At 37.1% G+C, this 14,941-nt stretch overlaps 2 protein-coding genes and 8 non-coding genes across 25 annotated transcripts in view; 9 read left to right on the forward strand and 1 right to left on the reverse strand.

Annotated features, from left to right (window-relative positions):
• The first annotated feature begins 8 nt into the window (after positions 1-8).
• On the forward strand, positions 9-9,435 carry TAF1D (TATA-box binding protein associated factor, RNA polymerase I subunit D). 3 transcript variants are annotated; one of them, XM_014560736.2, is made up of 13 exons: positions 10-175; positions 1,941-2,068; positions 2,786-3,176; positions 3,372-3,547; positions 3,872-3,929; positions 4,351-4,528; positions 5,382-5,419; positions 6,429-6,472; positions 6,681-6,714; positions 7,534-7,589; positions 7,986-8,032; positions 8,996-9,036; positions 9,286-9,435. In XM_014560736.2, exons 2-6 carry the CDS (start codon positions 2,010-2,012, stop codon positions 4,474-4,476), a joined length of 810 nt encoding a protein of 269 aa, XP_014416222.1. In that variant the 5' UTR covers positions 10-175; positions 1,941-2,009; the 3' UTR covers positions 4,477-4,528; positions 5,382-5,419; positions 6,429-6,472; positions 6,681-6,714; positions 7,534-7,589; positions 7,986-8,032; positions 8,996-9,036; positions 9,286-9,435. The 3 variants fall into 3 exon arrangements, with proteins under 3 accessions (XP_032344226.1, XP_014416222.1, XP_014416224.1); XM_014560738.2 differs by lacking the exons at positions 5,382-5,419; positions 6,429-6,472; positions 6,681-6,714; ... (2 more) ...; positions 8,996-9,036; positions 9,286-9,435 and adding an exon at positions 4,043-4,107 and having other exon boundaries at positions 4,351-4,489; XM_032488335.1 differs by lacking the exons at positions 5,382-5,419; positions 6,429-6,472; positions 6,681-6,714; ... (2 more) ...; positions 8,996-9,036; positions 9,286-9,435 and having other exon boundaries at positions 9-175; positions 3,872-4,107; positions 4,351-4,489.
• LOC116666716 lies at positions 5,094-5,220 on the forward strand. The gene has a single exon (XR_004323618.1). It is a non-coding gene; the product is annotated as a small nucleolar RNA SNORA40 (small nucleolar RNA).
• Positions 6,252-6,381, forward strand: LOC116666707. Its single transcript, XR_004323610.1, has one exon. It is a non-coding gene; the product is annotated as a small nucleolar RNA SNORA18 (small nucleolar RNA).
• LOC116666726 lies at positions 6,518-6,589 on the forward strand. Its single transcript, XR_004323625.1, has one exon. It is a non-coding gene; the product is annotated as a small nucleolar RNA SNORD5 (small nucleolar RNA).
• LOC116666696 lies at positions 7,326-7,463 on the forward strand. The gene has a single exon (XR_004323600.1). It is a non-coding gene; the product is annotated as a small nucleolar RNA SNORA8 (small nucleolar RNA).
• LOC116666702 lies at positions 7,721-7,856 on the forward strand. The gene has a single exon (XR_004323604.1). It is a non-coding gene; the product is annotated as a small nucleolar RNA SNORA1 (small nucleolar RNA).
• LOC116666695 lies at positions 8,097-8,169 on the forward strand. Its single transcript, XR_004323599.1, has one exon. It is a non-coding gene; the product is annotated as a small nucleolar RNA Z40 (small nucleolar RNA).
• LOC116666706 lies at positions 8,586-8,706 on the forward strand. Its single transcript, XR_004323609.1, has one exon. It is a non-coding gene; the product is annotated as a small nucleolar RNA SNORA32 (small nucleolar RNA).
• Positions 9,067-9,194, forward strand: LOC116666698. Its single transcript, XR_004323602.1, has one exon. It is a non-coding gene; the product is annotated as a small nucleolar RNA SNORA25 (small nucleolar RNA).
• CEP295 (centrosomal protein 295) overlaps positions 9,362-14,941 on the reverse strand; it is a 44,754-nt gene continuing 39,174 nt past the window's right edge. For 5 of the 14 annotated variants that reach the window (XM_032488320.1, XM_032488326.1, XM_032488319.1 and 2 more), the window contains 9 exons: positions 14,519-14,767; positions 13,634-13,770; positions 12,770-12,947; positions 11,565-12,223; positions 10,848-10,985; positions 10,185-10,278; positions 9,916-10,080; positions 9,738-9,831; positions 9,362-9,657 (listed from right to left, as the gene is read on the reverse strand). In XM_032488320.1, the coding sequence (XP_032344211.1) occupies positions 9,387-9,657; positions 9,738-9,831; positions 9,916-10,080; positions 10,185-10,278; positions 10,848-10,985; positions 11,565-12,223; positions 12,770-12,947; positions 13,634-13,770; positions 14,519-14,767 (1,985 nt within the window). In that variant the 3' untranslated portion in view covers positions 9,362-9,386. Of the gene's footprint in view, positions 9,658-9,737; positions 9,832-9,876; positions 10,279-10,847; positions 10,986-11,564; positions 12,224-12,769; positions 12,948-13,633; positions 13,771-14,518; positions 14,768-14,941 lie in introns of those variants that run through there. The other 9 variants (XM_032488324.1, XM_032488323.1, XM_032488321.1 and 6 more) reach the window with 9 other exon arrangements.

Raw genomic sequence — 14,941 nt, forward strand, 5'->3', positions numbered from 1 at the left:
CCGCCCGGTCTTTCCCTCCGCGCTGTTGTAGAGGTCGGTTGTTGGCGTGTGGAGTGCTGCGGTGCCGGGGTTGCTGAATGCGGACTTCCGCGGCCGGAGTTGTGGGCATTGGACACGCAGCTGAGCCCCGTGCAGAGCCCGCGCTGCTTGTGCACGCCGTCTGCCGTCTGGACGGGTAGGAAAGAGGACGTGGCCGTCCCGGCCTTGTGGGCGAGGGAGGGGTTGCTCGTCTAGCTTTTTCTGGGAACCCTGCGTGGCTGGGCGGGATCCCGGGAGCCGCAGAAGTCGGGCCCAGAGGGCGGAGGGCTCGCGGTGGTTGTGGGCCTCGGGCCTAGTGGCTGGACTGCAGCCCGCACGTAAGCGGGGATAGCCTGGGCGTGGCCGGTTGTCTGTGGTGTCGGTGTTCAAACGTATTATAGAAAAGTACACGTTTTCTGAATTAGAGGATAAGTGCGAGGTAAGCGTAACTGACGCCATTTCCCTTGCGCGAAGTTAGGTGCTTCCGGGAGACGGTCGGCCAGGGTCACACAAAGTAGGGGTGAAGGGGTATTGTCAGCGCCGGTAAACTGCACTGTCTCGCCACATGGCCCCTCTGCGCAGAATCTCGGAAGCTGCATTGTAGTAGGAATGCTTTCTAGTTTCCCCCAAAGATTTTTGAGTTAACACCGCTTAAGTTTGATAATGTGCAGATAACGTTTTTTTAAAATGCAGTCTCAAATATACCCTCAGTGCTATTGGATCTAGTTTTTGTTGAATTTCTATTTGGGGCACTTGTTTCCTAACTTATTTTTTATACTCTGAATTTTTACTGCCTTCCTTTTTATTTTGTTTACAGCGGGGAGGTGATTAGGTTTATTTATTTGGTTTTTCAGTGGAGGTACTGGGGATTGAACCCAGGACCTCATGCATGCTAAGCATGCGCTCTACCACCCGAGCTATACCCTCTTCCCTCTTAGATTCCGAATTTTAGAAAACTGCAATAAACTATACACCGTGAAATTACCACGAGTCCATTGGACATTTTGCGAATCTAAGATCTGTGTGACCTTACTGATTTCTGTAATTTGAAAGATACTGCTATTGTGGAATTTCTTTGTTTCTCATTTGTCATTACCAAAAATGCTAAACACTAAGAACAGTACCAAAAAATGGAAGAACGGTGGCATCCCCTGTAAGAGATGCACTAGTAAAGCAAGACGTCTTTTATTTATTGTTTAGCCCAAACTGTTGTAAAGTCTTCCAAGGAGTGTTTTTTTTTTTTTTTTACAAAAGGAGACAAAGGGGGCACTGCTGTAGTCTGTAAGTCTATCATTGAAAACCTTGAATTCGGCGCTTTTAAATTAATACCCATACTAGTAAGTAAGTAATTTGCAAAGAGGTTTCACAGTGGTTCTGAAAGCTAGTGCGAATGGTAAGAGGCTGTAAATGAAAATCCCAGGCCAGGAGGTTTGAATTGAGGTGGTGGATTGTAATGGTTAGTTTTCCTGATATATTGAGGCCACACTCTGCCTTCAGTCTTTGTATGCAAGTTTTTCCCTGTTCTTCCCATCTGCTGTTGAAAAATGGCTTTTTGGCCATTAATAGTACATTACTATATGGCTAAGGATAAAATTACATTTTTTTTATTGTTGTGGAAAGATGTTTGATACTTTTGTCGGAATTACAGTACTCTTCTGGAATCTTGTTCCATTGGATAGATTGAGAAGGTGCAGCTAAAAGAACCCGTGAATAAAATCTCAAGATTTTAGAATTGATCTAAAGTGAACAGTTCCTATGTGAAAATATTAAAGGCCTTGTGTATGATTTTGCCTTAGTTTACATATACTGGCATAACTGTCATGACTACATCAGTAGTTGAATTATTCTGATCCTAGCTGTTTGTGTTGGCATGTATTTGTTCAGGAAAGCTATGTCATATTTACCCAATTTTATATTGTCAGAAATCTGTTCAAAGCAAAGGACAAGTGACAAATAAGACAAGAGAGGAGCTTGGAGAATACATATCAGGAATGGATTCTCTCAACTGTGTAACAGCATCAGAGTCAACTATGGAAATTGAGAATCAAAGGTAGGTGCATTTTTTTTTTTTGTATCAACAACCACCAAATTTTTGCTGGAAAAGAGACTAGATGATAATGTTTACTGTATTTGAATTACCAGGAAAAAATAAATCATTCTAGATAGTGGTGGTAAAGATAATTTTCTAGAATTAGAAAAGAAAAAGAAAACCTGGTTTGCACAGGCCTTCAAAGTTTTAATTACTTAAAAACAATGGGATGCATTCTTAACCCAGGGAAACAGGAGTATATTTCCTGGGCCAAATTTGTATCTTCCTGACTAAATCATTCTAATTTTATAACAAAATAGGTATCAGCAGAGAGTCTTGCTTTAAAATTAACTTGTCCTGATACTCCACAAGGATGCTGGCTTGTGTATATGATGGAGGTATCGTTACCTCTTCCATTGATCTCACTGGAAAATCAGATACAGCATTTCTAGTACATTCACATCAGATGTCAGTCCGCTGGGCTGTTCTTACTTAGGGGGCGCTCTAGCAGTCAACAAGGCTGCCTTTGTAGAACTTCTATAGAGGAAGATCAGTGCTGTGGCATCATGGGCCATTTGAGGTGGAGTGGTCAGAACTACGTGGTTGGCTAGTACTGAGCCCATTCTTTTAAATTATCGCCAGCATGTTTTCCTGCTTTGATTTGTAAAAGACAAGTATATTACTGGTAATAAACATTCAGTAATAAAAGGATGCAATTAATCTTTCCTTTTTTTCTAGTGATAACTCTTCCTCTGGTAGCGGTAGCAGCATATTTAAAACTCAGTGTGTTCCCATTCCACCTAAACGGAGGCAAAGAAACGCTGTTAGAAAATTTGTTCGCTTACCTGAAAGTGTTCAGGCAAGAGATTCATCTAGTGACTCATCTATAGAACCAAGACCATTGACTTTAAAAGCTATTTTTGAAAGATTCAAACAAAAGAAAAAGAAACGTAAAAAGAGGAAATATAAGCCAAAAGGAAGATCAGCGGGAAGACCAAAAGGAAGGAGGAACACTAGAAGGTCACAAATAAGTGAGAAACAAATTAAAGACAAAAGACTTAGTTTCCCATTTTTAGAATCAGAAAATGGAAGAAAAGCATCACCTTGGAGAAAAATTTTAACCTTTGAGGTGAGTCGTTTTATATATGCTGATGCATATAGCTGAAGATGTCTGCCACGAGTTGTTGGTCACTTGTAGAATTCAGATATACCTGAACATGCGGTCTGGTAATACTCTCCTATACTGACCATATATACTGAGTCTTGGAAGATTTTTTTCATTTTCTAAGTCCATGTCTTAAAATATGGTGTTTTTGGTACATAGCAAGCAGTGGCAAGAGGATTTTTTAACTACCTTGAAAAACTGAAGTATGAATACCACCTCAAGGAATCCTTGAAACAGATGAATGTTGGTGAAGATTTAGAAAAAGAAGACCTTGATAGTCGTAGATACAAATACTTGGATGATGAGGGATCTCTCTCTCCTATCGAAGAGTCAGCGTAAGTTGAATCATGGGAATAACTTTGGACATAGGTTTTATAAAATTAAATGCTTTTAAATTGTAACATTAAAACACCGCTCCATATTACGCTATCAGTTTGTTTGAACTTTGATTTAGTAGTGATGTGAGGGCAGATGAAAAAGGCCATTCAGGTTATTCCACTTGAGCTGTGAGCTCAGCACATTGAGACATGGATTTTGGCGTGTTATACACGAATCATTTTTCTCCGTGATTGGTATTGCTATTCCAGCTGTGTCATGATAGAGGATACTAATTAGGTTATAGAAGATTTTGTCCAAGTGATATGTTTTTAATATTACAGAGCAGAAGATGAGATTGCAACAAATCTTCAACATGATGAATGTGATATTAAGTTGGTGGTAAGTGACATTTTTATCCCACTTATTTTGAGGGCAGCAGTGATAAAGGAAGAATTTTATCTTGTGTTACCGTCCGTATTTAATTTTTGAAAGGCTTAATGCTTTTGGTGCAGGAAATGCAAGAATAAAAATAAGAATTTTATGGATAATCGATGAGAACATGGACTTCAGTACTTTTGTAAGTTTTAATGTGTGCGTGCTACTGGGATATCAAGTGAGAAAATCAGAAGTTAGTTTGGATTTGTAACATAATCTATATGTAGTCTCCAGTTTAAGTAACCCAGAGTCCAGTTATGTGTAATCACTAAAGGAATTAAATTACTAAATCTAATTCTACTAAATGTAATTTAAATACTAAATGTACTTACTAAAGGAATGTAATTATTAAAGAAATAAAGTTTCAGTTACTGCTTTTATGCAGGAAGATAATTATTTCATAATGAGTTATGAATTACCAAAGAAGAAGAATGTATGTTTGGAACAAGAGGAAAATACTGAAGAAACTGCTTTGTCTAAAAAGAGAGCATCAAAATCCAAAAAGCACTAGACAGAAGACAGAATGGCCTGAAAAGGAGATAGGCATGTGAATGCCAGACAAGGTAAACAGAACAGAGAAAAAGCAACTTTTTATAGAAGGAAATGATAACAAATATGAATGTATTTGCCAGCCTAATGATAAAAAAGAATGTAAGAAAACAGAACTTTTGAAGAAAATTTGTGATACGCCTAAAATAGTTAATTATTAGAAAAAATATTTTCAAACAGTGAAATTATATATGTAGAAAAAAACTGAGGCTGTTAACACCAGAATTCATCACTTGTTAAATAATAAACAAAGTCCTACTGCTTTTGCCTATGGTGGTTTATTTCTGGGTAAGAGAACTTAAAGGTGTTATTTGAGCATTGAATCATATACGGAAACTGTCATCCTGAAAAGAAAATCTTAGTTGCAGTAATCACTAATGATTGACAACCCACCATCTACTTGGGGTACCTGAAGCCCCTCCCCCCATTTTTGTCTTATTAAGACAAATTTAGCATGAAATGCTTAGCACTGTCAGAAGAACTTAATTTCCCTTCCTACTACCTGTAATATTTCAGCTATCATTTTTATCATCACCGTGTGTTGCAGATTATGCTGTTTTGTGTACTGCATTTTACGGTAGCACTTGTGTTTGTTTTTGTTTTATTTGTGGACAAAGACTTGTAGACAGGTGCAAAAGTAAATCCTCTTTTGCAACCCAGAACTCATTGTTCAGTATGAGTTTTGATACAGACAAGACGGAACAGGATACCTAAAACAGACTCAAGTGATGGGTGTTGAACATAAAGATAGCTTCTGGGACTATAGAACTGGTAATTTAAAAGCATAAGATGAGAAATGATCAGTTACATTGATTTAGTACTCTGACTTTAATGTTCACATGAGACAAACATGGCTTCTTTTTTTAGGCTTTTATCTTGAAAAGTGTCTGGACTTTACAAAAAAGGTATGTTTTATGCTTTAGGTGAGTTTGGATCAGATTTGTTTAAATGTAGTATATTGTCATAATTTAAAACCTCCATAGATTGCATTATTGAAAGACATTTTTGCCCATTTTAAATTTATGATGTAATTTTAGAAAAGGATTCTCAGAATTCACATGTTTTATAGTGATACTGTGACAGCTTCACTTTGCTTGCAGGAAAGGGTCCCAGAACTATAATTTAGTCTATTAGAATCAGAATCTTGGATATTCCCACTTTAAACATACACATTTTTAATGAATGCATAATTAAAATGAGGTAGAAGTGTAATAGTGTAATGTTAGAAATGACTACACTGGAAACGATCTCAGAAATCTGATAAAATGTAAAAACACCCAGTTGGTTTTCATTGATTTTAAAGTGGTCAGAACATCAGCCAGATTAACATTTTTTGTATTTTTATAATTGATATTAAATAACTAATGAGAAAATAGTTTATATGTTCTTAAATTCTGAGGCAAAATTTCAGTAAGTAAAAATTTTGCTATAATCTGGAAATTGCAAAACACATTGCAGTATTGAAGTTTGTAAAAATCAAGACAAATTTACATGTGGAACTGTTCTGTGGTTCACCTGTAACAGCTACTTGGTACTCTGCAGATTTTTATTAGTATATACTGTCTTTTCAAACATTGTTAAAATCCCTACCATGTGATTAATTCATGGATCATTTCTTTAAATTTCATCCTCCATGTTTTGGCTGTTACACAGTTTTGAATTCATCTAAGAAATTGGAGCAGATCACAGCTCTTGCAAATAATTCTTTTCCCGTGGACTTGTAAAGTATAAGCAGTGGTTGAGGTCTATCCCGATGGGGCTTTTTCCGTAGACCTACATCGTTGGAAACGCCTCATAGAGTAACTATGTGGTTTCCTTTACTCACAGAACTACATGTTAGATCTGTGGAAAGAACTACAAGACAGCTGCTAAATAAACTATGAAAAACCTAACAGTCAGACTTTTTTATCTTAGGTATTGGCAACGATCAGTACTGTTCTAAGGTGTGATAAGCTTAGGTAAGTTTAATTTGGTGACGGTGTAATCTCGGGGGTACCATCTCAGTTCAGATGATGAATTTAACTGTTCAACTGCTGAATGATACAGACATGAAATAAAACATAATTCTGACAGAGCTGAGTGTAGCTAAAAATAGATATTAAGTGTATATTTAGGTTTTTAACACTTAAGTTAACCTTAATCTTTTATTTGGTATTTTATCTGTAGGAGTAAATGATTTGAACTTAATGCATATTTAGAGGTAAGTGGAACATTTAATGTACTAAAAAAAAAAGTAAAATTTCGGTACAGCATTCCATTATGGTTGTGACTAGTAGTTATATAGGTATAAAACAGAAGTATCAAAATTTTGGCCAGAAATGGTTGCTGTAATATCTGTCCTTAACAGAATTGGAAAAAAAAATTAAACTGCATGGGGTAGGGCTACCAAATGAAAATGCCATTTTTTTGCACCTTTTATTAAACTGACATGTAATGTCACAACATGTAAATATGACAAATATACATAATACGATATTTAAATATCATGACATGTAAATACGTATGCTTGGATATGTTACAATAGGGTGAATTTCTTTTTTTTAAGGAAAAAGCAATTTGAGCAACCATGATCTAGTGCGTTGTTTCAGTGACTTGATAGTTTGTTTCCTATATAAGTTAGGGTAAAAATAACAGTGACTAGGTTTATAGTTTAAAATGGAGTTAATGTAGTTATCTCATTGGAATGGCAATTGTGAATAAAGGTCAAATTATTTTACCTGTAATAAATTTTTAAAGATTTGTGAAAATAAGTTTTTCTCAGGTAGTAGCATTTCGCACTTGAAGTTGAGGGATTTACATTTCAGTCTTAGTTGCACTGCATGGTATCTGCATTCAGCAGTTTGTTCCTGCTGGGTGTTCAAAGAACAGTGCAATATAAATTCAGTATCTGGCATCGTTGGTTTTCTTGGCTTTGCGCATGTTAGACCTGGTATTTTTACTGATACAGTATTCCTTTAGTTTCTTACACTGTTGAGTTCGACATAATCTTTAGTAGGAACTAATACTTCTCTTTTTCTAGGGTGTCTGAAATTCAGAACCAAGCAGATCAATCTTCCCTGACCCCAGATACGTAATGTAAGGCTTTCTATTTCTGTTGCTTCTAGCTTATTTGCCTTATTGATAGCATGATCAATAAAACAGCACAACTTCCATAAAGGCACAGCAGCCTTTTGCAGTGTATATATACACTTGAGAAAATTTTATAAAGCCTCATTCTAGATGAAAATGGGCACTGTTGTTCATGGTGTCCAGAAGTTGTTAATGTGGCTACATTGAGAACACAGGTTTTGCTTCCATCACAGTAATTTTATTGCAGTGGTGACAATGAGACCTGTAACATTTTTGTTTTTGCTAGGTTGAATAAAAATTGAATATAACAAGGCTTTTCAGTATTAGGAAATGATGGAATAATGTATTTTAGATCATTTGCCAATGCCAAAATAGCAATGTACTTCTATATTTAACTTCTAGAGTCCTGAAGTAAATTGCTTGAGAAAATTGGATCCCAAAGATTACAGGTAAGATTTTTATTCTCATATTTAATGAAAAAAAGAAGGCGATTTACTGTTTACCAGTGATGTACGATGTTATGATGATGGGCAAAATGTTCAACTGCTCTGAATGGACTGAATGAAAATAGCCTTTCTGAACATCCATTTTACATTAAGCTGTATTTTTTAAAACATGAAAGCTCTAAGGTTAGTTACCTAAAAGATGCATGTTTAGAAATAGCTGATTTGGACTTGTATGACCATCATTCAAAGTTTAGGTCTGAATGAAATTTAACCTAATTTGTTTCCAACCTTTAAATGAACTGGATTGAGAAGATACTCCAATTTGCAATTTTAAACCTGAATTGAATACATGCTAGTTGGGAGTTATGTTTCAGGATATTTTGGAAGCTAATCAGCCTCAGTTTGAAAAATTTAGTTCTGTACAACTTAAAAATTTGTTTGTCATAGGTGAGTTTTCTGAAGTGTGCTCATGTTCCACTGGAAATCAAAGCCCAACTAAAAGAATTACGGCAAGTAATTTGTTTCATCTTACCGTACCAAATGAGTCAGGGTATAATGGTCATTACCAAGGCTTTTAGAATGCAGTTTCTTATTTGCTGTGGACATGACCATAAAAAAATTTCCCACTAGGTTTTCTTTCTGCTACTTTGTTAGCGTTCAGCCGACTGGGAACATTTTATTAGCACTCACTACTGGTATTTCCATTGTCTAGGTCAGCACTGTTCCAATATAAATTAACACAAGCCATGTAATTTTCTAACCACACCCATACATGACTAGTGGTTATTATATTGAACAGTGCATGCCTAGATAGATCCCTGCAGTTCTTAAACCCATTTAATCCTGGGTTTTTAGTTTTCTACAAGTTGCCTGGTTACTAAGGGAGGGGGGAGGCTGGCTTCAGAACTTTACATGAGCATCTCTGAAAACGGAACCTTACTTTTCATATTCTTGTTGGTTGTGTAGGGCTGACTGACAACTGTTGATTGACCAAAAATCATTGAAAGGTATGTACACATTAGAGGAAATAATTTTATAGGTCATTTCAAAGAGGGCTTATGGGACCAAAACCCAGGAGCTCTTAACGCTGTGACCAAAGATTGAGTTCTTCATTGGTTGTAATAGTCACTCAATAGTGCTATGTTTTCCTAATGGAGACACAAGATTTTAAGCAATATCCATGATTGGTGGTGTTGGAAAGTAAAAACAAATGTAAATGCCTTCCACATTTAACCAGTGCCTACTCTCTTCTTCAGGGCTGCCTTGAAGATTATATGACTCAGACATTGGAGGAACTAAGGGTTGATGGGCAATGGAAAGAATCAGAACGTGTTAAATTCTTAAAAAGTTTATTGACTTAAATTATATTACACAATAAAAAAAACTTTACACTTTTTGTAGAAAAAGTCAGTGTGTATTTTTGGCTCGAAGTTTCTCTAGTGTTCTCTGCGGAGGGAACAAAAAGATCAGTTACTGTTGTGATGTGTCTTAGACATGAAAAGTTGGGTGGGCTGGGGGTGCTGCTCACCTTATGAAATTCTTTGGCCCTTGCTCTGTTTTGGGCATATGCTTCTTGCTTTGCTTTCTCTTCCTTTTGCTGTTTCACTTCAGCTAACTGACGGTATAATCTAAGAAATTTATTATATTTATGACAAACACCTCAGACATGTGAATTCATATTTACTTTTGTGTCTATATACACACGTACCTTTGAGCCCTCTGGTGCATATGGGCTTGTGCAGTCTTTCTGTCTTCAGGAAGAGACACTCTAACTTTATTCACACCCTTCAGCTGAAATGAGCCTGAGCAGAGAACAGGTCACTTAATACAATGCTAGGTTCTCTCTGAAAACTGCTGGATGGGGGGGGGGCGCGCGGTAATCATACCTGTAGGTTTCTCTTTAATTATTTTGGCTTGAGAATTTTCAGAGACACGAATTTTATTCCTTATTTCTTTCTGTCTCTGGGAGGATCTCTCTATAAATGATTTTTTTCTTTTTACAAATGCTTCTTGTAAGGTCTCTGATGTAGCTGGAAAGTTCAGTAGGGTTTCTATTTTTAAAAAAATGAAACTATAGTAGAGGGAATTTGAATAGGGAACTTCCCACTGGCCCCTGGGTTCACTAACCATTTCAGATGCTCAAAGCCATACATACCTGCAGACACAGCTGGCTTCTCCACAGGATGTTCTGATACAGCTGGATAATCTGAATTTTCTGTTTCTGATACAAGAGGCAGAAATTCACTCACCTAATTACAAGAAAGTCACAGAAGACTTTACCACTTCACTTCAGTGTACAGAGTTACAGCAGGGATTGTAAATCTTACCCATTCTGAACTCCCTTTTGGTGGACAAAGATGTGCACTGTCACAAACTATTCACTGCTTTGTGTTTGCTTGAACATGCAGCCAATCTCTTAGCTACAATTTGAAATCATTTTCTCTTTAGAACTAAAAAATGCAAAATAAAACTTCACTAGCTATAGCCCCTCTGCTGCCTCTCAAGTCTTAACTGGAATTAGTAGTGTCATAAGTATGTAATTATATTTTTATAATGTTAATTTCTGTTGTACAGCATGTTTCATAACATTCGATTTCATATTTTTTCATTATGGATTACTACAAGACATTGAATATAGTTTCTTGTGCTATTCAGTAGAGACTTTAATTTATCTATTTTATATTAGTTAATATTTGCAAATCTCGAACTCATCCCTTACCAAATCCCAATTCATCCCCTCCCACACCCGCCGTAACCATAAGATGATTTACTATGTCTGAGGAAGTGTAATTATACTTATGAGAGCTATTAAATTTACCTGAAAACAGCTCTTTGCCTCATTTTCTCTCTCTCCTAGGGTTAAGTTTGCAAAATCTGTTTCAGCAATACTGATATCACTGGTGCTTATCAGTGTAAGATCTGGTTCTTCCATTATACCATGGCCAGATTCTGTCTCCTGTGCAGTAAAATTAAAAAGTCATATTCAAAAATAATATTCTTTAAGCATTCAGAATGTGAGAAAAAATACATTTAAGACCAACGTTGTGTTCCCTCTTCCCACCCAACCCACTTAGGAATACCTACTGCATGAATTACAAGTGCAAATGCTTACAGGGTGAGGCAGGAAACAGAAATGCAGGTTGACTGATGGGCTGAGTAGAACTGGAACACGTGTCCTATCTAAAGGGAGCAGCAGCCAAACGTAAGGGAAAAATCTTTACACTGAACAAGACTTTGCTTATCTGTGGAGGGACGAGGTAAAAGCCATTCAGGTAACTGGAGCTGAAACCAAGCAGATTAACCCAAGGCTCAAAGCGAAAGCACTGAAGCCACTTCTCTTCAGGAATGCTGAAGAAGGGAAATGTGAGTTGGGAAGAAAGTGCTATAAAATTCAACTTTATTTTTCTCACTTTATTGAACATTTCCCTTGATTGTGAGATTGACTGTCTCAGGAATATTAGCTTTGTTGCATCTGTTGAATTTTGTTCACAACAAGGTCTTTCTTGAAAATGTTAACAACACAGATTTCACTTACCCAGACTGGAATAGAGCTCTGTAATGAAAATGATCCAGAACTGACAAAGAGTTCTGACTGTGCTAGTTGAGATAGGTTTCCTGTGATTCTTGGAGCTTCTGCTTTAGTTGAATTCTCAAGACATCTTTCATTTGGAACAGTCAGTGAATATGGTGTCTGAATTGAAGTTCCTATCTCCACTGTTGTTGCACACAATTGAGAGTCAATTTCCTCTACTTGAGGATTTATATTTACAACTCCACAGGTTTTATTTTTATCATCTTCAGTGAATCCTTGACCTTGTAACACTGTGTCAACCCCTCTTTCTGACAGTTCTTCAAAGCCCAGTCTGTCTTTTCTGCCTTCCAGTTGGTCTTTTATTGAGCATTCACTGGAGGCTGAACCACATGGAGTGCTATGCTGTAGATTTAACTGATGAAATACATGAGCCTCACCAGATGAATTGAAGACTGAACTTTGCAAATTTCCTACAGAGAGCTGGAAATGAACACTTTTTTGTTTGTTTTGTGATTCTTCATTCTGTTCAGAGTAGTTCTGACTTTCCATGCCTTGGAAAGAGTCTCTGGCTTCAATGCTAAAAATACTTGGTAGATCAGCATGCTGGCTCCCTTCCTGTGAAGAAAATTCTGGCAGAAGCTCTTGAAAAGATTGTTCAGACCCTATAAGAAATCAGTTAATCATAATTATATGCTGTAAAACTTGGATACAAATACAGTCTGTTTGAGTAAACTGCAAATAATGTCAGGTTACTTGGAATTTTAGGAGTGAGCTGATGTACACACACATAAATAGAAAGCTAAAGGGTGGTCAGTGGTTTCAAATAATTCCACTGCTCACACCATGTATTTCCTCCTCTAGTGTTATTTAATTAAAAAAACAGCTATTAGACATGATGACTTTCCCCCATAACAATACTGATTTCATAACAAAGACTTAGACTGTAGGTCTTGTATGGGTTTGTGTGCATAAAATTTGTACAAAAGGTTTTAGAAGGATACTTAAACTGTTAACCGTAAGGGCTGAGGTAGAGCAAGCGGCAGCACTTGATCAAGTTCAATACTGTAAAAATGCAAACTGAGCATACATTACTTCTGTTACTTAAATGAATACACCAGCAGTGGTGAGGACAGGAGACTACGAGCTGCTAGGCACACTTTCCAAGGAAAGCTTAAACAACCATAAAAAATGACTGAGTTTTATCATACCTTCAGTATCTTCTGCAGCAAAACTCTGAGCTGCAGCATGAGCCACGTTAGGGCCAGGCTGCTGGTTCAGGCTGGTGCTGAGAGAGGAGTGCAGGCTGGTCCTCCTCAGTGCTGTAAAAGAAGCTGTACTTCTGGGTGACAGGGCGGTGTGGAGGCTTTCACATGAAGAATCTGACCTCTGATGGTAAACAACAGGGAAAGGATGAAATATTAATGTGTTACCAGCTGACTCAACAATCCTTGTTTCTTTGCTATTACTCTTCCTTAATTACCACTTTACTATCACATTAACAACAGGCTTATTCAAACTCAATTCTTTCATTTTAAAGACTTAATTTAGACAACTTATGAATGAACCAGATAAGAGTTCAGAACATGACTGAATCATTTTCTGATAAGCAGGAACTATGTAGAGCTAACTCAGATGTCAGGCTGTAGGAACAGAAAGACCCAGTTTTGAATATTAGTTCCTTTATTGTATAGGAAGAAACTTTAAGTTTTACAAAATTCTGTCTCCCTGACTGTTTAAGTCTAAATTCCATTAAAGTAAACAAACAACCTGAAAACTAACAATAAAAATGTCTCAAGCATTTTTGGGTTATCCTAGATGGAGATAGGGACTGTTGGGACAAAATTCTAATGTACCCACCTTCAATATTGGTTCCACATTATAATCATTTTATCTGACTACTCATAGCGATTCTGACCTAACTGGTCTCAAGCACTGTCTGGGCACTGGTATTTAAAAACTTTCCATATGATTTTAATTGGTTGCCAAGACTAAAATCATTGTTCTGTTCTAACAGAAGAAAAGACAAACTGTTTGTGGAAATTCACTGCAAATAAGCATCCACTTCATTTTACCTGGTAAAAGTCTTTACTGTCTTGAAAAATCCCAGAGAATGATGACAAATCAAAATCTGGATGTGGTTCTAAGGGTTTAAACAGCTGACGATGCAAATTTGGAAAACTGTGTTCTAGTTCTGGAAAGTCAAAGTCAACTGTTGGAATTTTAAGGAAAAAAAGATATTTAAAAAATAAAGCCCAGAAAAGTAGTACTAAAAACATATTCATAAAAGTGTATTTTAAGGTAACTCCAATTCAACAAAATTACTTCCATTTTTTTCCATTACCAGCAGATGCTTTCAAATTAAGTCTTATTATTTCTAATGTACAAAAGGAGTAGGGGGAGGGAGTTTGACAAAGCCTTTGACAGTTTCCACTTCTGCTAGCCCCAAAGTCTTTATGCGGACAATGAGAAGTAAAGTGCCATTACGGTTACTGCTTTGCTGTAATAAGCTTTGTTACTCTCAGTGAGCTCATTTCAGGATCAATGATTTTTTAAAAAAGCTCACTGTACTGTTAACATGAGCCAGAAATTGTACTTTATGTGCATTATCTCCAACATTCCTCTCATACAGAAATGAAAGAGTAACTTGCCAGTGGGCTCAAGTTAGTAAATGTTCACACTAGGACTTGAATCCTGGTCTGTCCAGTTTTCTGAGTCCTCGTGCTTAGCACTGGCACCACCACCTCGGCTGCTCCAGCTCGCGCCGCAAAGGCGGGGAGACCTGCTCATCTTTTCTCCAGGACCTTCAGTCAGTTTCCAGAGCTCCCCTCTCACTAAATGCCCTCCTCAGCGTTCTCCATGTTGTAACTGTGCTACCGCAGGCCATCAAAACACAAAGCTCAAACAATCACTGCTTCAAACTAAAAAGGATGAAAGGTTAAAAGTTAAAATACGTTTACCCCGCAAGTCTGCTTTTTCAGCCATCAAATTTGCTTCGTTTATATACTTGTCTATCATCTGCTGAATGTGTGTTTGACCAGATGTAAATGTTTCCACTGCAGGTAACAGAGGTTTATGGACGTCCCGAGAGTCCTGCCTTTGATAAGTAACTTGTGTTGAAGGAGCTAAAGAACTGAAAACGTTTGTTTCCTCTTCTTTGCCGGCAGGAGATTCTTGTTCCCTATGGTCCATGTGCTCTGAAAATGACTCTGAAATTGGGTTTAATGAAAATATTTAATGGCTAGGTACTTCCTTTGAGACAAATTTTGGTAGAGAGGCAAAGCAATGTACACTGATAAGGAATCGGTACAACCAAGAACTCTGGTCAGGTAGATTCCCACTGACATTAATGGATCCTTCTCAACGTGCGATTGGAGATTGTC

This window comes from Camelus ferus, chromosome 10, assembly GCF_009834535.1.
Source record: "Camelus ferus isolate YT-003-E chromosome 10, BCGSAC_Cfer_1.0, whole genome shotgun sequence".
Taxonomy (NCBI): domain Eukaryota; kingdom Metazoa; phylum Chordata; class Mammalia; order Artiodactyla; family Camelidae; genus Camelus; species Camelus ferus.

Coding starts and splice junctions, on each gene's coding strand:
- TAF1D (XM_014560736.2), top strand. CDS start 2,010: ATGGATTCTCTCAACTGTGTAACAGCATCAGAGTCAACTATGGAAATT. Junction 3,548..3,871: donor TCTCCTATCGAAGAGTCAGC/GTAAGTTGAATC, acceptor TTAATATTACAG/AGCAGAAGATGAGATTGCAA. Junction 3,930..4,350: donor AATGTGATATTAAGTTGGTG/GTAAGTGACATT, acceptor GCTTTTATGCAG/GAAGATAATTATTTCATAAT.